General features: G+C 38.9%; 1 protein-coding gene across 4 annotated transcripts in view; it reads right to left on the reverse strand.

Annotated features, from left to right (window-relative positions):
- TANC2 (tetratricopeptide repeat, ankyrin repeat and coiled-coil containing 2) overlaps positions 1–20,919 on the reverse strand; it is a 331,148-nt gene that overhangs the window by 67,292 nt on the left and 242,937 nt on the right. For all 4 annotated transcript variants that reach the window (XM_044447243.1, XM_044447244.1, XM_044447242.1 and 1 more), the window contains 2 exons: positions 14,090–14,198; positions 12,955–13,077 (listed from right to left, as the gene is read on the reverse strand). In XM_044447243.1, coding sequence (XP_044303178.1) covers positions 12,955–13,077; positions 14,090–14,198 — 232 coding nt within the window. The remainder of the gene's footprint in view (positions 1–12,954; positions 13,078–14,089; positions 14,199–20,919) is intronic.

Consider the following 20,919-nt stretch of genomic DNA (forward strand, 5'->3'; position numbering starts at 1 on the left):
AAAAAGAACAACTACCAGGAGCAGGGCCTTCTCTGTGGTGGCGCCCAGGTTATGGAATGCACTCTCTGGAGAGGTGCACCTGGCGCCGAGTTTATATTCTTTTCGGCGCCAGGGAAAAACCTTTTTATTTAATTGTTATTTTAAAAATTGATATTGTTATCGTTAACCGTAGCTTTTTTGTTTTTGTTTTTATATAAATTTATGGAATTTGCATTGTTTTATTGTTTTTAATTGTACATTTGTGAGCCGTTCCGCAATGCCGAGGCATGTGGTGATGGCATATAAAAGTTTTAAATAAATAAATAAAAATAAATAATTCTACCATGCACTTACAGTATTTGGCTGTAGTCAAGGTGATAAAATCGGATTGGTCGGATAAAAGTAACTTAAGATAAAACCGGGATATTTAGAAAGGAGTGGGGATAACAATTCCTGGTGAGCACCTGCATAGAGAGGGCAGTAAAGGATAACATGCTCCAGAGATTCAATTGTTTCTCCCCTCAAAAAAATTCAGTCTCTGTTCAAGGGGTATTTTTTAGTATCTCCCTTCAGTAATGGCTGTTGAGAGGGCATTGAATCTGGCTAGAGATAAAGCCCTTCTAAATTTGGAGATCGTTATGCTACTGAAATATCTAAATGGTTGAAAAAGATGTGAGGAATGGTTCAGGAAGGTATTTCTGAATAGAACTGGGTAATCTGTTTGTAGCTCTTTTCAAGGGAAGAAAAGATCTGCAGGATCCCAACTGAACTCTGAACAGGAACTGGGCTTGAATCTTAGCTGAGAAGACTTTAATTGCTGCAGGTATATATTATACACTTTTAGAGAAATAAAAAGTTTGTAAGGCTGACTTTGTTTTTTGTGCATTTAAGATGACATAGTTGGCATGAGATTTACGGTTAATTCCAGCATGAAAGACAATCCTCAGATATTTGAAGGATTGGACTTGCTTAATTTGATGGTTATTAAGTCGCCAAAAATGCATGTTAGGGGACTTGGCAAGAACCACAACTTTTCTAAACCATCTACTGGCAATGCTGAGCTAATACATGCAGCACCCAACTCAGGGCAATCTGTGTTTGAGAAAGTAGCTCAGCATCATCTGCATATAGAAGAGCAGAGATGTGTCTATTTCCCAGTTTCAGAGGATGAAGGGAAGAGCTGTTGAGTTTATCAATAAGAGAATAAAAGCAGAGGGGCTAGTATACATCCTTGTCTTACTCTCCTCTTAACTGGCATTTTTTAGTGCGGTGTCCTTGGACACCGCAGTGTACCTTCACCTGAGAATTTTCATATGATTTATATATAAGCACAAGTAATCTTTTGTCAATTGAAGAAGAGTTCAGTTTCTCCCACAGTTTGGATCTGGAGATGAGATCAAAAGCACATCTAACGTCAATGAATGCTAAATAAAGTGAAGAGCGTGCCCGAGAAGAATATTTCTTTACCAGATGTTGAAGAGTTACTGCATGGTCAATAATTGAGTAATCTTGTCTAAAACCTGACTGCTCATCAGCCAAAATATTCTCAGTTATAACCCAGTCCTGAAGCTTATAATACATGTGTCTAGCATAAAGTTTACTGACTGTACTAAAGCTAATAGGGTGGTAATTGGCAGGTAGATCTCTCTGTCCCTCTTTGTAGATTGGAATCACCAAAGCTAGGCCCCAATCCTCAGGAACCTTAGCATGTTTGTCAGATAGGTGAATAAGGAAGCCAGTACAGGTACCCACCAATCTAAATTGTTTTGGATAACCTCTGCTGAGATAAAATTGTATTCAGGAGCTTTGTTTGGTTTCAGATGGTTAATAAGCTTTGTGATTTCACTGCCTGGTACAAAAGGCCAGGAGGGGAGCAGATGAACTTCATAATCTAGTTCCCTCTTTGGATAGGGCATTTCTCCTGTGCATACAGCAACCTGAAATAGTCTTCCCAGATTGAAGCAGGAATAAAGGATGAAGGTTGTGGCTGAAGAGGAGTGAAGAGCTATGCATTTCCAGAATAAGGCTGAGTTCTTGGAATGAGTGGCAAGGAATAGTTGGTTCCAGCAGTGTTTCAAGGCCTGCCTCTTCTTTGCCTGTTACAGCTGTTTATATTTCCTCTTGAGTAGAAACAGGTCAATTGGGTAGAAGAGAGGATTGCTTTTGTATTGTTTAAAACAGGAAATAACTTGGGGTTTTTTGCCAAATGGCAGTCACTCTCAAACCATGGTTGGTTAAAGAAGCTCTGCTTCTTCTTAGTACCAGATGGATGGGTTGGGAGGATTGCCTGGAGATGCTGAATTAACTGGGTGTATGATGGCAGAGTCTGATCAGTGGATAGGTCGTCCAAGATGACTGTAAGAAGTTGAAGTACCTCATTGGAGAAGGGCATTTGGGTTCGTTTGTCCTTTGTCTAACCTGTCCATCTTGTTCGTACTTGTCCTCTGAAAGTATCTTCACATGGAATGGGATAAATATTCAGAAAGGAGACATCAAGGGGTTTCAAAAGCAACACATTAGGGCACTGATCACTCTCAGGACAGTTTTCAATATAAAACTGGAGGACTGAAGAAGCTTAGTTCCTTGATGTGGCTGTATAATCAATCAATCAATCAATCAATCAATGAGGGCCTTGTACCTGCCCAATGTGAGAACTCTGCCAGGTGGTCTGTGATAGTAGCGCCATTCAATTTGCAGATCCAGTTTGTAAAATGTCTGTAGCATCTGCAGTCCTCTGAAGTCTCCAGTGTGGTCTTTGAAGTCTCTGTTTAGGAAGGGACAGACTGAAAACTGTGAGGAATTTTGGAGAATTTGGAAAACAGTTGATTTCCTTTTAGACCAAGCCTAGCATTGAAATCTCCTGCAGTAACAATATGGGCAGTGGGGAAATGTAACTGGATGGCACTGATATAGTTTTCCAGTTTTCCCCAGATTTTGATAATCTCTGACCAAGGGATATTAGGAGGGATATTAGAATTTAATGAGAAGCATTTTTTTCCTGGAAAAGTTGAGAATAACAGATTGTGCAAAATTCGCAAGAGGGTCTATTGATGTAATCTCAGTTTTTAGGAAGGTTGAAATATGGATCATGCACAATGTCTCCCTCGTCCAGTGCCAGGAACTGCTGAGAGGGATAGTGACTTATCACCCTTGATGTAGAGATCCTTTACTGACCATGGCTCTTGGAACATAAGAATGTTAAATTGGGAGATGTAATTTATGAAGGCAGGGTCTCTCTTTCTGACTTCCCATTCAGCAATGTTCCAGGAGAGCAAGGATAATGATTCTGATGTAAGATTTCCTTGTTTATTATCAGGGAAGGTGCCTAAGAAGGTAATAAGGTCAGTGGACAAAGGGTATGACTCACACAGTCACTCTGAAGATGAAATAAGATCTAAAGTTCCTTCACTATCAAGGAAGACACACTGGTTATAATTTGGTCTTTCTTTCCCATTCTTGTTCTGTTGTATGGAGCTGGTTAGCTTTTGTGAGGGTTGGGATTTAATATGATGAGCACTGGCAAATTGCTGTTTTGTGTTAATATTATTCTTTGGAGAGGTTGAAGGAATTGAAAAAAAATGGTTCCACCTTGGGTGGTGGTGATATTCCAGCCTCAGAGGCTGCCGTTGTCCTAATTCCATGCAGCTTCTGAGATGAAGGTTTGCCTAGAAGGCTAGAATGTGCATCATTTATTGGGTAGGTTGAGCAATAGTTGTCTATATCATGTTTCTGGTGCAACCCATCACCTAATGCAGGTTGAGATCCCCAGAACTTTGGACAGTTGGGGCCCTCCTCTTGTCTAACACCAACATTCTGCTTTTTGGCCTTTGCAGTTTCTGGATGCAGCACTATTTCAGCAAGGAGCAAGGTGGAAGAATTTGGCTCTGCTCTTGAAGACATGATGTTACTAGTTTGCAATTCAAGGCTCCATAGGTCTGAAGAGGGGGCTGCCTTACCAGCAGAGTGATGAAGCTAGCTTGGGTAGTTGGTAAAACCAGATCAATTAATAGTTTGGCAGCTTTATGTGTTGTCATTAGAGTTTCTCTCAGTTCATCCAGACTTTTAATGATATCAGCCTGCTCCAAATCTGGGAGGGCACTAAAGGAGTTCATCAGGTTTTTCTCCAGAAGGTCATCTGTACACTGCCTTGGTGTAAGTAGTTTGAACTTTTTGCTTGAACAGGTATCTGTCAGAAGCAGAACTGATAGAGTGTCCTTGAGGTAATCTAGAGTTGGAAGGTCAAATTCATTCCTTAAAGTGACAGCACTCCTGAGGCTGGCGTGACACAAAAGTGGACTGGGTTCCTTCAAGCAGAAAACCCCCCTCAAGAAAATTGAAAAAGTATGCAGAAAAGGCCTCATTTAAACAGCATACTAGGAATTGTGGGTTGCCTGAATGTAAGTTTCGTTCCCAGCCTCTGGTAGATGGGAGTCACTCAGCGTACCGTATGCTTTTCACAGCATAGTAGCTGGCTTAAAGATAGAATTATTGCTCTTTTTGTACTCCAGCATCCTCTATTTACTCTGTTATTTGTAAAGTGACTTGTTTTGGCTGCAAACAGAATTTACTGTTTGGGAGACTCTCCCTCAGCTGCCTGGCCATTGGAGGTTTTTATCTCACCCTTTCCCACACGAATAATCAGCTTTCTCTGCCTGTTGCTCTCTCTTTTCTTTGATGTAAGGGTAGAATTGTCCATGACTTCCCTGCTATCTGCTTGGTACAAGAAGGTGATACTATTGCAAGGTTGTCACTAGGTTGATTTTCAATGTACATAGTAAGGACCTCTTTTATCAAATCCACTTTGGTTTCAACTGTGGATAACAGGTCAAAATAGAGAACAGTTTGTGCTGTCAGCAGACATTGTCTAGTTAGAAAGACTGGTACATTTTCATTCTTTAAGTTTGTCAGGTTGGTATTTACACTCTCATCCTGTGTTAATTGTATGGCTGCAGAATGAATTGCAGCTGTATGTTTGGAGGAGAGTTGTCTTCTACTGAAGAAGAGAGATCTATAAACTGTTGACTCTTGATGTCTGCTTGTAGGTCCCGCTCTAAATCATAATTTCCAACAGAGGGATTTGAGGGAGTAGGAATACTTATAGAAGTTTGCTGGTTGCTCACTAAGTAACTATTGCCTTTCAGCTGCTTTGTGGGCTCGGAGCTGGCTTGTGCTGTGGAATGTGCACGATACCTCTTCCTTCTTTTTCCCATTCTGGATTGAAATGTCCTGGAAATTTTCTCAACTCTTTCTAAATATTAAGGCCTCCAATGGGGCAGCAAATGAGGAGTATTTAAAACTATAGATTAAAATTACTGAAGATAAGGAAATGTTTTCTGGGGGAGCTCTTCACAACAGCCACTGCCTGCTTGCCATCTTGCCCCCGTCCCAGAGTTCACTACCTGAATTCCATTGCTGTACTGCTCTAACTGCCAGGAAGTTTTTTCTGATGTCTAGGTGGAATGTGGCTTCCTGTTACTTAAGCCCTTTATTTCATGTCCTGCATTCCTGGATAATCAAAAGGAGATCCTAGCGCTCCTCAGTGTGACAACTTTCACGTATTTGAAATGTGCTATCATATATCTCCACTCAGTCTTCTCTTCTCAAGACTAAACATGTCCATTTCTTTCAGTCTTCCCTCATAGAGCTTTATTTCTAGTCCCAGGATCACCTTTGCTGCCCTCCTCTGAACCCTTTCCAGTTTGTCTGCATCTTTCTTAAACTGCTAAGCCCAGAACTGGGCACAGTACTCAATACTGGGGCCTCGTAAGTAGTGATGAACAGAGGAGAATCAGTACCTCATGTGATTGTGAAGCTATGCTTCTATCAGTGCAGCCCCAAACATCCCTAGTTTCATATAGACGTTAAACAGCACGGTGAAGAAAGCTTCTAGGTAATACAAGCTCATGGAAAAAAGGCTATCACTGGCCACTAGTCTTTCTGGCCATACACTACCTCCAAAATAAATGCCAGTGCGCTTAAAAACACCAGTTGCTGGGGAGCTTGGGGCAAGAGGGTGCTTTTGCACCAATATTCTGCTTGTGGGTTCTCTGGACAGCTGCTTGATCACAGTGTGAACAGAATGCTTGACCTATACAGTATAGATCACCGGTACATGGCTTTTATGTTCTTATGATATGCTTGCATAATAAAACTTCACATATGAGCCCTCTAGGTCTTCATGTTTCCTGTGCTGACATACTTTGCAAGTCGAGGTTTTTGTTCCCATAAATAAATGTGATAAATAGGTTTTGCCTCTTTAAATATTCTTCTGTTGGATAAATTAGAAGTCTGGAAAATATCATTTTGTTTAGGTACCATCAACATCTTTCTTAATACAATTTGTTTGTGCCTAGACAATTTAAATTTGAGCCACTTATTATGTATGTTCCTAATTAATTTATAAAGAGATGTGTGATTTTGTTTAATTACCTTTTTTTATTGAGTTGTCTTGGAATCTGTATTTCGTATTTTATACAGAAGGAAATGGACATATTGCAAATTCTGCTTAGCTCTAATGTGTCATCCTGTTACATGTTCAGGTTTAAACGTTTGATTATGAAATTAATATTTAGACTAGCAAGCTTCCCATACTATAAATTGTATAGCTCCCAGCAGTTCCATTTCAGAGCTTGCTAGCATCAAGGCATTATCATCTTTGTGGCAGTTCATGACTTACCATGTCCCTGTTATCTGTGAGCATTTTTTAAGTGCATTTGCCAGAGACTATACAGAGAAAGTTAACTGTGGCAGAAAAAGAAAGCAATCCCTGCTTTGTTCCTCTCTGGATTTTATAGGGAGTTAATCATAATCATTCAGGTATATGATGATATTTGTACGTATTCCCATGCTTTAGCAAACCCTCAAAAGAAACAGTCATTCGAGTTTGCTGAAAGTCTTTGTGCCAAAAAAAGAGAAGTTATTACATATGGGGTTATTTTAGTTCTGGTACTACAGGGAATTACATTTAGGACTATCCTGAAATCGTGAGCAATGTGTTTATTTTTTGATGTAGTCATATAGACCTTGCTGTATGAATTTAGTCAAATAGCTTAGCTTGGACCTGATGGCCTGCTGGTAAACGTTTTACAGTACTGAAATTAAGAGGACTTATAGGGAAATTAGATTCCAGGTTGCTTAAGTTTTTTTGCAAGTTTTGGAATTGAAATAATTCTCATGGTTTGCCAGAACAGGGGTATTGTGTTGCCCACCAAAATACAGTTGAACATTTTTAACAGGTTAGGTGACAATTGTTTTTCAAAAACTTTATTAATGTTTCTAGTATATCCAGCTGTAACTTGAGATTTGTTATTTTTTGAATTTCTTTATCAGCTCATGCAATTGCTGGGGAGATATAAGAAGTACTTGATATCTCTTTTCTCTTATTTAAATTGATTTTTTGTAAAGATTGTTGTACTTGAATTATAGCTGATGAGATGGAATACTGAAAAAAAATCTGAAAAATCATATTGATGTATATATATATTCTTTATCACGATTTCTATTTTTAATTTCCACAATTCTCCTTTGTGATTCTTTATTTGCATTTGGATAACCATTTTGAATTCTTTACTTCAATGTCCTATTTTTCATGCGAGTGTGTTGCAGATTTCTTGCTAATTTACTTAAGTTTAATTTTAATTCATTTCTCTTCCTCATTAGCATTTGCTAAGTGTGCCATGATCTTTTGTTTGTTTGTTTGTTTGTTTGTTCGGGGTTTCAAGAAATTTTGTTTTCTGTGGTGACTGATTTTGAAATTCTTATTTGTCTGCCTTAATTGGCTCAATTCATTAAATAACTGCCCTCTTATCAGTGCTTTTAAAGCATTCCACAATGTCATTATGTTGACATCTGGGTTATTCCAGAGGCTATTTTATTTCTGGAGATCTGTGATCAGGTTTAATTTTCATATGTACAATGAGATGTTCCTGTTTTTTGCTGAGACAAGAGGATGAGCTGAAAGCGTTCTATTTCCTATATCAAAATTAATGGTTTTTAAGAATCAATCAACTGAGACTAGGATATAATTTATTCTCAAGTCTGTGAAGTGCCCATGTGAAAAGAAAAAAAAACTTTCATTGGCTATAATGACCTCTAAAATGTCAGTTAAACTAAATTCTTTTAGGATTTGCAACAAAACCACTCTTCTCCTTGTTAGATGTTATATTTGCTTTCCCACTTCTATCCAATTCCTCATATGCCCTGTATTGCAATCACATCCATGTATTAGCTTCCTTTGTTTAAAGGGGTTCAAAATGTGTAATATATTCTGGAGAAAGTGTAATAGATTATTATTCGGCTTATATATTCTTCCTCTTTTTGTGTTCCTATGCTCCATAAAGAAATTATGACCTCTAGAGTTGCTTAGTGTGCCTGAAATTATCAAGATTATTCTCTTTGCTACTGAAATTAAAACACCATGGGTTTTTGAAGAGCTGGCACAGTGTGTAACTAATCTAATCCTGGATAAAGTATTGTAGTCTATCTGTTTTTCCAGTGAGACTCTTGTAATAGAATGATACAATTATGCTCCTTTTGGAACAGATTTTGAACACTAGTTCTTTTTTGGGGGAGTAACCAGACCATTACCATTAAGGGATAATACCTTAACAGCTGATATGTGTCTAATTTTATTGTTTCATAAGAAGGCTATGCAATTCAAGATATTATATCTGCTTACCACTGTATTATAATCCAGTAGGGGATATCCCATGATAACATTAATAAGAACTAAAACGGTATTAATGATAGCACAACATAATTTATAATCTCTGTTTTCACTGCTTGAGAGCTCCTGTTGGGTATGAAGGAAGGTTCTGGGGGGTTCTTCCTGTACTTCTGTAGGAAAATAATATGGGGAAGGGATAGTGATTTCCAAATAATCTTTGCTCCATGCACCATTGGAGTTTACTTTTCTCTTATAGGTGGCACAACTACCAAAGTATAACTAATGCTACAAGTAGTAGAGCCTACTATTATCAGTCAATCCAGAAAAAGTTAATGACATATGACTTCAGACCTTGCTGCATCATTCCCAATGTCCTGTGTTTGTTCACTGTCTTTCACTTGCTTCAGTGGCAGAGGTGGTTTTTGTAGTTATCCTGGGTCCGCATTTCTTGTTTGGTTAAGAAAAGGCTGGGTAGCTCTGTAAAGTCTCTAAAGAATATATGGGCATGCCCCTTGAGTGGCTTCTTATTGCTCTCATATGAACCATGTTCTTGAAAAATTTGTGATAACTGCAAATGTTCTTGTATTTTTAAATTATATTCTTGACATGTTGGGATTAACAGATGGACAGCACAATTGTACTCTGAGATCTTTAATAGTTCCAAAGAGGCTTATAATCCAAGTCTAGAGGGATTAAACACTCCTGAGTCAGTAGAATGAAGATAATGGTGCTCTTGCTGCATTTCAGTGCATATCTTAAAGTCATCTTTTCATTTGGATGCCTTTTTAGGCATATCTTATGGTTACATTAATGTGTATATTCAAACCAGAAGTGTTAATTTTTTAATCAATGCTGTTGTGAAGAGATATTGCAATTGGATAATCTTTTGTTCTTCTTTTTCTTAAGTTACTGCAATTGGTGATATTGATTTTTCCCTTCATCTTTTCTTTTGTTTCAGTATAATTACAAATATCTGCTAATGGAACTATGTTGTCTTTAGCACTTTTGGTGTGCTTTCCTCTCAACTGTCACTGTCCTCCTCTTCTAGGCCACATTTTGTTGCTTTATCCCTGAGATGAAAATAAGATAAGCAATATTTGCATTGTTTAAGGATGAGCATTGAATCATCCTGTTGTCTCTTATTTTACCTGTTTTTAATTTTCATGCTTGTTTGTGTATGTTTGCTTTACAGGTGTAGTTTATGAGCAGTCAGAGCTCAGGCTCAAAATGCCATCCAATCTCCTGCCAGGTTGAGCCCATTATTCTGTGTCTGGGGTGATCAAGAAGAGATTCTGGCCTCCTTCTTTGTGACAGCCTTTCAATTACCTATAGAGTGTTATCATGTCTCCCCTCAGTCTTTTCTTCTCAAGGATAAACATGTCCAGTTCTTTCAATCTTCCCTCATAGGGCTTTTTTCAGTTCCCAGATTGTTGGGCTCCTCTGAACTCTTTCCAGCTTGTCTGCATCATTTAAAAATGCGGAGCCCAAAACTGGACAAAGTACTCCAGATGAGGCCTAACCAGTGCTGAGTAAAGGGGCTCTAAAGTAATGTGTGAGGACCCAACTGGCACCAATTAGCTTTTCATTTTGATTAGTAACCATGAAAGTAGATTTCAAGAAGCAAGTGGCCTGTGAAAGGAGTTGAAAAAGGAAAGGGGTCTGATCAAGGCTACATTGTATATGTTTCCTGAAACTGAGGAAGCATGAGAGAGATGGGGAATGCATGCAAGAGAGTGAGGGAATGAGTTGAAGTGAACATGAAATAGTGCTTCTCAGACTGTATATATTCACTCATTTTATGCAAATATGAGCTGAATCAAAAGAGAACCACCAGCAACAACTCTAGGCTGCAGTATGATGAATTTGGATTGGAATCCAGAGGTCAAAGAAAAGCAGCAGCTAGCAGGTATATTGCTTTACTTTTGACTTTTCTTAGGAGTGTGTGTGTGAGAGTGGGCAGAGGAAAGAGAAAGAGTTCCTTGCTATTTTTCACTACATACATACACAGGGGGTGGCACAAATATACACACATTTTAAGAGGTGTTATCTATTACTTTTCGAAGTTGAATTGCATTAGGTGGCAAAGTGTAGTATGACATTTGCTCAAAAGATGGTGTTAATCAAATGAATGCTAGTGTCACCATACGACAGTTTTTAATAGACTTTTTTCCTTTCTTAAAATGTGTATACATTTTTGGCACCCTGTGTGTGTGTGTGTGTGTGTGCGCGCGCGCGTGCAGTGAATTTCTCTTGTACAGAAGTTAAAAATATGATCACAGGTAACACCCCCAACTGTTTGCTTTGAACTCATGAAAGGCATGTTGCTTACCTGCAAGTGCCCTTCTTCAAGTGGTCATCTGTGCATGCACAGAAGCCCATGTGTGTGATGCACAGAGACCACGAAGAAGAACCCAAGTTTAACTTGTATGCCTCAATTTGGCTTTCTCTGCAATGGGTAATTGATGGAAGCAGAAAATAGTTGGTTCATGAGTGCTTTTGTGTGTTGCTGTGCCATCTTTTTGCTTTGCACTGTTGATCATGCAGCTGACATACCTTAGCTTGCGCTTTCTGTGTCATAAGTTCCTTTGGTATCAAACAAATGTGAGTTTAAAGGACTGCAGTTGGATGGGCCAAAGGACTCTCTCCAACATTCTACTTTGTGCTAGCTTGCTTCAGTTTGGCCTTTACTGCCATAGAAAATACATATGAGTTTATAGGATTGCTTTGGTACTATAGTGAGGGCTCAAAAGACTGTTTCCATTTTGTGCAGCTGATCAGAAGTACCTCCTCCATAGCTCTTGGCTTTGAACACATGATCCTACAGTTAATTTGTACACCTCAATTTATTACGCCACCTACTTTGATTGCTTTGGTCTGCTTCCAATTAGATGCTCTGCCCTCCTTGGCTCCTCCTACTTGCTGGTTGCCCTAATGGGTACCAGATACAATTGGCTTTGCTATATTAGATCAAAAGCATCAAGCAACAGTTGAACAGATGCTTCTGAAAAGACTGTAAGCAGGGAAACATGAAGGCAACTGTGGTCTTCTATTGCATGCCTTCACCATCTGATACTTGGAAGTATGTGATCTTTTAACTCCAAATATATAAAACTGCCAAAATAGATAGATTAATATAGATATAGATATAATATCCAACTGATAAGCTTGCATTTTAATTACTAATTAGGAATACAGCACAGTTGAGAAGGGAACACAGTGACACACAATGAGGTACAAAACAGAATTCTCCTTGAATGGAAAGAATTTTGAAGTATTGGTATCTGAAATGGGGATAAATAATTTATGGATTTGCCCAAGGCACTGAAAAGTAAAGCAGGGTGGGTTTTGACAAAAAGCCTAACTAGATGTGACATTAATTGTGTGAATACAATTAACATATACACTTTAAACATGAAAAAATTCCTTCACATTTATTAAAACTTTAGCTACTTTCCCCACCAACCATGGTCCCAAGAAAAATAATCACTCTCAGTTTCTACTTGAATTGGAAAAACCCTCTATTGGGGCTATTGCACCCCCCCCCCCCAATCAAATAAAGGCTTGCCTAGGGGAGAGTTTTCATTAATAAAAACATCAGGTCGGGAAAGAGTAATTTCTCCCTCCCTATCCTCTGTAGTGCTGGATGCTCCCTGGCTCTTCACACCTGTTCTTTACTTTAAAAAATCAGAATGTTATTGCCATCACGCAATTATTGTCATGCCTGGTTTGTTGCTAACACAACAAGAGACCATTCTCATTGAACAGGCCAACAGCAGTCTCATGGTATACAAATTATGTGTATCAAAATCTAAACTGAAGATTTCAATTTCAGGGATTCATCAAGGAAAGTGGACTTATGCAGTATGCAAGTAGCTCCTTTGCTTTCCCTTTAGCCCTCCCCAATCCAACTATGTGTTTTCCACAACCCGAGAACACAAGCTTTCATTTAAAAATCCTTCAACTAAAACCCCACCTTGCTTTCATAATCAGAAAAACCTGAAAATCATATTTTAGTGCAGGAGGAGTGGGGGGGGGGTTAAGGTCCACCTCAGTTCCATGTCCTACTATGTCTATTATTCCCACTGTTGCCCCCAAGACCATGAAGTGGACAACACAGGACTTTTTGTTCTCTCTATCCCCACGCTTTGCTAAAGAAAAGTTAGCCTTCTACATACTAAAATTACAAGCAGGAAAGGAATTTGGACTTATTTTGACATGTGCCTGATTCTTGAGTCTTTGCTTCTTTAAGAGCTCAAGGGACTTGTCTCCTGGCAATCTGGTACCTAAAGGCCAAGATCTTTTCCCAGTACCTTTATGTTGGGAGTGTACAAGTTCCGCAGAGAGGCCAGTGCCATGGAAAGACCTTCTGAGCTGTAGGAAATCCAAAGCCCCTGGAGAATTGAGGAGGAAACCCCAACTTTTTTACTCAGACCCTGAAAAAGACATTTGAAATTTGATCATTCAAAGCACCATTCCACTCCCCTCCATTTTACATGCCCATAACCAATGGGGGACCTATAGGCAAGGATTTTTAATGTCAAGGGAATTTTCTGAAGACAAAACAAAGTATTGGAGAGGATGGTTTGAGTTTTATATAAAATGCAAACAATGTCAGAACAACAAGGATTGTATAATCTGTTCTAAATGCACTGAAGTCTGACTGTTTTCAAAAAATACAGTCCCCTGAATATAAAACAGAAATTTCAGGGTACATGGAACCACAATTTATTACAAATTGGTCAGGTGGGCAATATATTACAAGAAGTGGGTATTACTCAAAAGTAAAATTTCTTCTACAATAATGAAGATAATAAAAGGTGCTCTCTTTTTTTTTCTTTTGCTAACATCTTCTTCAGAAAGGAATGGATTTGACATTCCTTTTCTTCAAAGATAATTCTTTTAGGGCCTTCTTTTTGAAAAGTTATTATCTACACCTCTGCAAATCCTCCTTGCATATTTTTAGCCATATTCCTTAAGTCAGTATACACATAAATACTTATTCATCAAGTTTTTTTAGCAAGTGAGTTACAGAACTGAGCTTGTTTCTTCAGAAATTGCCAATTTTGAGTCAGGCTTTAAAAGTTGAATATGCAAAAGGACTTTGAAAGAATTAACTCTGATCCACAGACTGCATTTCACTTTTGGTGGGAGGGTAATGGAATAAGGCCATCAGTTCAGATTTATTAACTATAAATCTGAGTTTTACAGTAGGAGTCATGCAGCAGCAGTTCCCAGGATAAATTCCTCCCTCTTTCAAAACATCAGTTCCTTCTCTCTGGCAGTGGAAGGTGGAGGTTGGGCCTTCCTCTAAAACATTTGCTAATTAGGCTAAAGGTATCAGTGTGGGTGTCCAAAAGTTATTTTTGTGTTTTTGAAATTACACACTAATTACACACTAGTAATTAGCCCTCGAGGTGGAAATGTCATTGCATGGTTTCTTGCTACCTTAAAGATGTGTGCTTTGAGAATATGATGGCCCAGCTCAATAGTCTGTTGTCTGTTGAGTTTTCCTTCTTGACGGGAAAACCAAAAGGCGAGCAATGTATGGCCACTCCTAGATAAAAGACAAAATAGAGAAAAAATATGATGGGAAAGCAAGTAAGAATGTAACTCCGTCAAGTGCCCATTTCACTTCAATGTACTTCATAATCACAGGCTTAATTGCTTGTCAATCTCTCTCCTAAAATTCTGCTGAGTACCAAATTAGCATTTATTATTTAACTTCCTTACTACCCAATATTCAAAGCACACCTTCAACTCAGACTCATTAGAAATACTTGCTTTGACACAGTTATATTTTATGTGCTGCTCTATATACTTTTAGAAAAATAGTGAAGTTTAAATAAATAACCCACTGCAATGGGTTGCTGAGGTCTACCTTCCTCTAGCTGGAAGCAATAATGGCTTGTTTCTGCATGTATCCGAATGCTGAACAGGAAACTTTGAGGCAATTACTGGCATCTAGCTTGCCCCTTAGTAGAACTCATTACGTAAGCTCAAAACTACAAGACTGTATTTGGAAAATATGCAGGCTGAATAGATGGACAGGAGTGTTAGGTAATTGATGCATCACTTGATCAGTGATTATAATCTTGAATTCATAAGTGCTTTCAGCTTGGTACTTCTTCTTAGAGGTGCGGACAATGACAGACTTTATCATTTTGACCTTTATATTTACAAGATATATGAAATTAAATAGTTTAATAAATGTATAATCCTATTAAGATTATCAGAGAATTGGTGATGTCTGGATTCAATTCATATTAGCTAGGGAAAATCCACTACTAAGTTTATTTTCCTCTACCCTCTGCAGATACATGGACAGCAGGAACTGTTCAGCCAGAGGTATAAGAAAAGGAAGGAGGAATGCTGGATTGGATAAACCAGCAGCAGGGAATATACAGTCCCAGGGAATTTGGAGGAAAAGTGGGATTACTAACAGTTTTTCCACCATACAACCTGCAGCCATCCTCCCAGACCCATTTTTTTCCCATATGGAGCAGCAGCAGTCCCCCTTGGATACCCATCTTAACATGATATACGAGTTTGAGAAGCTGAGAACAATGCCAACTGGGGGAAGACTCTCTCACTAGTCTGGTCTCCTAACAGGGTCACCCAAGTTGGAATGGTCAAAGTTGAGACACCAGTCTAAGATGCATCCACCCATTTCAAGAGGAATGCTTGCATCAACAGAAGAGAATGGATATCTCTAAAGATAATGAGGTAGAAAAAATTTTGAAGGACAGCCACTGGACAGCAGCTGCAGTTGAAGGCAACATTGGTGGAAGATTTTTTTTGGAAAGAATGGCAGTGATGCACAAGACAACTCTGGTAAGTACTGCACAGAAGAAGGCAGCAGTAAACTACCTCAGAATATTTCTTACCTTGAAAACTGTACAATGAAATAATCCAAAATGATAGCACCAGAAGATGAGCTTCCCAGGTAAGAAGACACTCAACCAACTACCAGGGAAGAGCACAAGGCAAGCATGACTGGTGCTGTCACTTATGATGCAACTTGATCAAAGCAGAAAGGAAGTCTAGTGGCTGCCAACCACAGAGGCGAAAGGAAAGTCTAATGCTATGCAACACATACAATTGGGATGGAATGTGGATTAAAGCAAAGTAGAAACCATAAAGCAAGAAATGAAACAGTTAAACATTGCAATACTTGGAGTCAGTGATCTAAAGTGGATTGTAGTGAGTTATTTTCAGTCAGATAAACCCAAAATATTTCATTTGGGAAAGTGCAGATTCAGAAGAAACAGAGTGGCTCTAATACTGAGGCAAGATGTAGCACAGCAATAAAGGGCTATTATTCAACGATATCAGTCAGAATTCTTCAAAAACCCATCAGCATAACGGACTCTACATTCAAGAACAGATTAAGAAGGAATAGAGAATTTGATGCAGGTGTCCAAGAGGAAAGTGATTAACACACCAAAACAAGACATGCTGGGAATAATACATGACTGGAACACAAAAAGAAGGAAACAAAGCAGAAATGATGTGGGTTGAAGGGTCAGAAATTAATCAGGAGAACTATTTATAAAATACTGTGAAGCCATCATTTTAAACATCAAAAATACATATTTCAGACAACATGTTCATGGACATCATCATATGACCTAGATAGAAATCAAACAGACTACATAATTGGAAGCAAAAGATGGAGAAACTGTATGCTTGCCAACAAAAACAAGACCAGCGGTAGATTGTGGTAGTGTCCATGAACCTTAATAATGAAAATCAGAAAAAGGTCACTAACAGAAGCATAGTGCTGAAGTACATCTTAAATAACATTTCTTAAATTCTTGAGTTCATATAAGGAACATATAGCATTACTGAACTCAGCTGACAGTAATCCAGGAGAACTGTGGACCAAAACCAGAAACATTACTAGGGAAGAATGGAAAAATAAAAAAAGAATTTACAGAATAAACACAATAGCGAAGGACAGGCAAGAAGCAAACCAGAATGTTCAGGTTGATCTTGAGACGGGAACTGGAATCATAGAGGCCTTCAACAAAGGCAGTACTGAATAATGGGGTACTTCAACTACCCACACTTTGATTGGATAAATGCATGTTCCAGTTCCAGAGAACAAGTTTCATTTCTTGATGCCCTAAATGGCTGTGCCCTAGAGCAGTTGACCATGGAGCCTAGCAGAAGGAAGGCAATCTTGGAATAAGTCCTAGGCAGGGTTGCCCAGGCCATGGTACAGGATGTAGATGTTGAGCCATTTAGGTAGCACTGACCATGTTGGAATCAGATTTAATAGGTGGTAGATTGCTAAAGAGGTCAAACACAGTTGCATTTGAATTCAAAAGAGGAAACTGGTAAAGAAGAAGCTGAAGAGAGGAATTAAGAAGTGTAACTCAGTACACTTTGTAAGAAGTGTAACTTTCTAAGCACCTGAAGATTACTCAAGAACACTGCAACAGAAGCACAGATAGTATGCATACCACAAGTGAGAAAAGGCTGCACGAAGTTCAGCAAATCATTAGCATGGTTAATACAAGGAAGCTATTAGGGAAAAGAAAGCTCCCTTCAAAAAAATGGAAGTTTTGCCAAATGAAAAGAACAGACAGGACCACAAGCTTGAGGAGCACATTACTAACAATATCAAGGCATTTATTTATTTATTTATTTGTTTTATTTATACTTTCATTTATATGCTGCCATAATTCGTTAAATATATCAACAGAAAGAAAGCAGCTAAGTATGCAGTTGGGCCATTGGATGATAATGGAATTAGAGGAGCACTAAGGGGGAATGAGGGGATTGCAAAGAAGCTCAAGGAATTCTTTTTATCAGACTTCACAGCACAAGATGCGAAGCATACACCTGTCCCTGAGCTTATGTATTCTGGAAGGGAATCTGAGGAATTAAGGAAGATAGTGACAAAAGATGGAATTCTCAAACTTATTGACAACTTGAAAGTCAACACGTCACGCAGTCCAGATGGTATCAATTTTAAAGTTATCAAAGAACTCAAACATAAAATTGCTGACCTTCTTACCAAAATAATAAACATGTCCCTAAAATTATCTCTTGTACCAGAGGATTGGAGAATGGCCAACGTAACACCAATTTCTAAAAAGGGATTCGGAGGAGATCAGGGAAATTACAGGCTAGTTAGCTTAACATGTGTTCTGTTGAAAGCATTATTAGCGATAGCATCAGTAAACACAAAGAGGGATAAGGCTTGCTGCAAGAAATAAAAAGAAAGAAAAAGAAAGAAAAAATCAACATGGTTTCCACAAGGGGAACTCTTGTCTCACTAACCTATTGGAGTTCTTTGAGAGTGCCCATAAGCATGTAGAGGGCAGGGATGATCCAGCAGTAGACATGATTTACCTGAACATCCAAAAGGTTTTTGATAAAGTACCTCACCACAGGCTTCCGAGCAAAGCAGTCATGGAATTAAAACTATGGATCACTATAGTGATCCTCCTATGGATCACTAACTGGTTAAAGAACAGAAGGCAGAGGGTGGCAATAAATGGCAACTTCTTCCAATGGAGATATATCACCAGTGGAATTCCATGGGGTTCTGTATTAGAACCAATACTTTTCAGTCTATTCATAAATGTTCTGGAAATAGGAATTAAGTGGTCAGATTTGATGATGACACTAAACTTTTTGGAGTGGTTAAAACCAAAAGGAATTGTGAGGAGCTCCAAAGGGATCTCTCCAATCTAGGTGAATGGACATCAAAATGGCAAATACAGTTCAATATAAGCAAGTATATTATATATTCTTCCCTATGTGCTCTCCCGCCCCTTGAGATCTGAGACGAAGGCCCTACTCCACGAGCCCTCCTTGAAGGTGATTAGGAGGGAGAGTACCCAGAGGAGGGTCTTCTCTGTGGTGGCACCCCAACTATGGAATACACTCCCCAGAGAGGTTTTCCTGGCACTGATGTTATATTCTTTTCAGCGTCAGGCAAAATCCTTTTTATTTTCCCATTATTTTAATGTTTAATTGGGGTTTTACTATATTATGGTTGGATGCTGTGGGGCTGTTCTATTTATTTTAAGCTGTCCCAAGATGTTCTATAGGGATGGAATAGAAAAGCTTTTATAAACAAACAAACAAACAAACAAACATGCATGTTGGGGCAAAAATTCCCAGCTTCAAGGGTTTGCTGATGGGATATGAACTATCAGTGACTGAGCAAGAAAGGGATCTTGGTTCAATAGTAGAAACATAGAAACAAAATGACTCAGAAGGGGTCTCCCAGGCCATCTCGTCTGACCCCTGGCTGTAGCCAGCTCTGTTCATGTAATCCCCAACATGTGGTTGTCTAATCTTTCCTTGAACACCCTCACTGATGGGGCCACAACTACCTCCCTTGAAAGCCTGTTCCATATAGAAACACAGAAATTCCATACCTCAGTGAAAATGTTTGCCCTTTGTGAAAAAGGCAAAGTTCATCCTAGGCATAATTAGGATCAGAACAGAAAATAGAACTGCCAAAACTTATTTCCCTTAAACAAATCTTTGGTACAACCACACTTGGACTATTATGCTCAGTTCCCATGTAAGCACAGTGATGCCCAAGGTGCTGCAACATAGAATTTTATCCTATATGGAGCAAGAAAAGCCTGATGTTCAAGCTGCATTCCGAAAAGGAATGTGCACTGGCTACTGGAGCATATCAAAGAATTTCAGAAGAAGATCAGACCATGTTTTATAGACTACAGCAAAGCCTTTATACAGATCATAAGAAGCTATGCATGGTTCTGAAAGAAATTAGTGTGCCTCAGCACTTCAATCTTCCTGAAGTGCAACCTATACCATGCACAAGAAGCTACCGTTAGAATAGAATATGAAAAGACAGAATGGTTTTCAGACTTCAGCTGAACAATAAAAACAAAAATCATGTTTACAGAAAAAATTATAACTGTAGGGTCAAGAATGAAGAAACTGAAATTATGAAATATGTTGCATACCTTGGCTCATTCATCAATTCAAACATCAACTGTAACTGAGATATTAGAATAAGGATCTAGAAAAGATAATTTTGCATAAGGAGCTTTTACTGGAGGCTAAGGTCACAATTACCCACGCTATTTTATTCCCACTATGTATGAGTGTGAAAGCTAGACAGTGATGGAAGCTGACAGGAAAAACACTGATGTGTTTAAAATATGGTGCTGGAAGAGAGCTTTGCAAATGCTCTACACTGACAGAAAGATGAACAGCTGGATCCCTGATCAAAGCAAGCCAGAACTACCCGTGGAACTAAATATGATGAAAATGAGGCTGTCGTACTTAAGGCACAACATGAGAAAGCAAGACTCACTGGATAATAATGCTAGAGAAAGTCAGAGGTGGAGAAAGAAGAGGAAAATGGCTCAATTCCATAAAAGATGTCACAGCCTTGAGCTTATAAGAGCTGAACCTAGCTGTCAGAAACAGCCCATTTTGGAGGGCGTTCATTTATAGGGTCAGCGTAAGTTAGAGATAATTTGACAGCATGTAACAACAACAGCATAGAGCTGCATGCTTTGCTTCTCTCAGAACGAATGGCTAGTAGAGGCAACTAGCTCCTGGCTTGTTTGAGTGACTCATCAACAGAAGTGTGCACAGGGCAACTGTTTATATTTGGGATCCAAAAGAAGCATTCCCTCCCCTCAGAACCAGAAGAGGGTGAAGGAAGCATAACCTGGTTCCATAGTCTCAGAGAATAGTAGAGTTGGAAGCAGCCAGAGGGCCATCAGGTCCAACACACTGCTCAGTGCAGGACGCCAAGTTAAACCATCCATCTCAGATGTTTCATCTGAAAGAAGCTTGAGTGATTGGAAACAAAACTGAGTGACTTAGCAGGGTCCTTTGAACATCTAACGGTACATTGCCAATATTTTACTGAGATTATAAAGACTTCCCTACATGATGCATTTATTGCGCTCTCATGTTCCTTCACTCATGGAAGTTAGCAGGTTCTTCTCACAATGTTGCTCTCATTCAATGACTGTCCCCCCATATTTTGGCTGCTTCTCTTGCATTTTTTCTGAACCCGGAAAATGTGGTATCATTTTTACTATCACTTTGAACTCAGCACCAAATGCTAATGTACTTTTGTCAAAGCAGTAAATTCCATTATCTCTCAGGAGGGAGGATTACGGGGGTGTGGTTGTGATGTTGGCAGTGATAAGGCATTCAGAGAGTTGCTTGGGACCTCAGAGAGTTACGTTCCTCCATCACTCTGTCACTGCTGTTCTGTGTACTTGCAAGAGGCTGCACTGGCTCTTTGCTCTTCTCCCTGT

This window comes from Varanus komodoensis, unplaced genomic scaffold (genome assembly GCF_004798865.1).
Source record: "Varanus komodoensis strain SLA01 unplaced genomic scaffold, ASM479886v1 scaffold51, whole genome shotgun sequence".
Taxonomy (NCBI): Eukaryota; Metazoa; Chordata; class Lepidosauria; order Squamata; family Varanidae; genus Varanus; species Varanus komodoensis.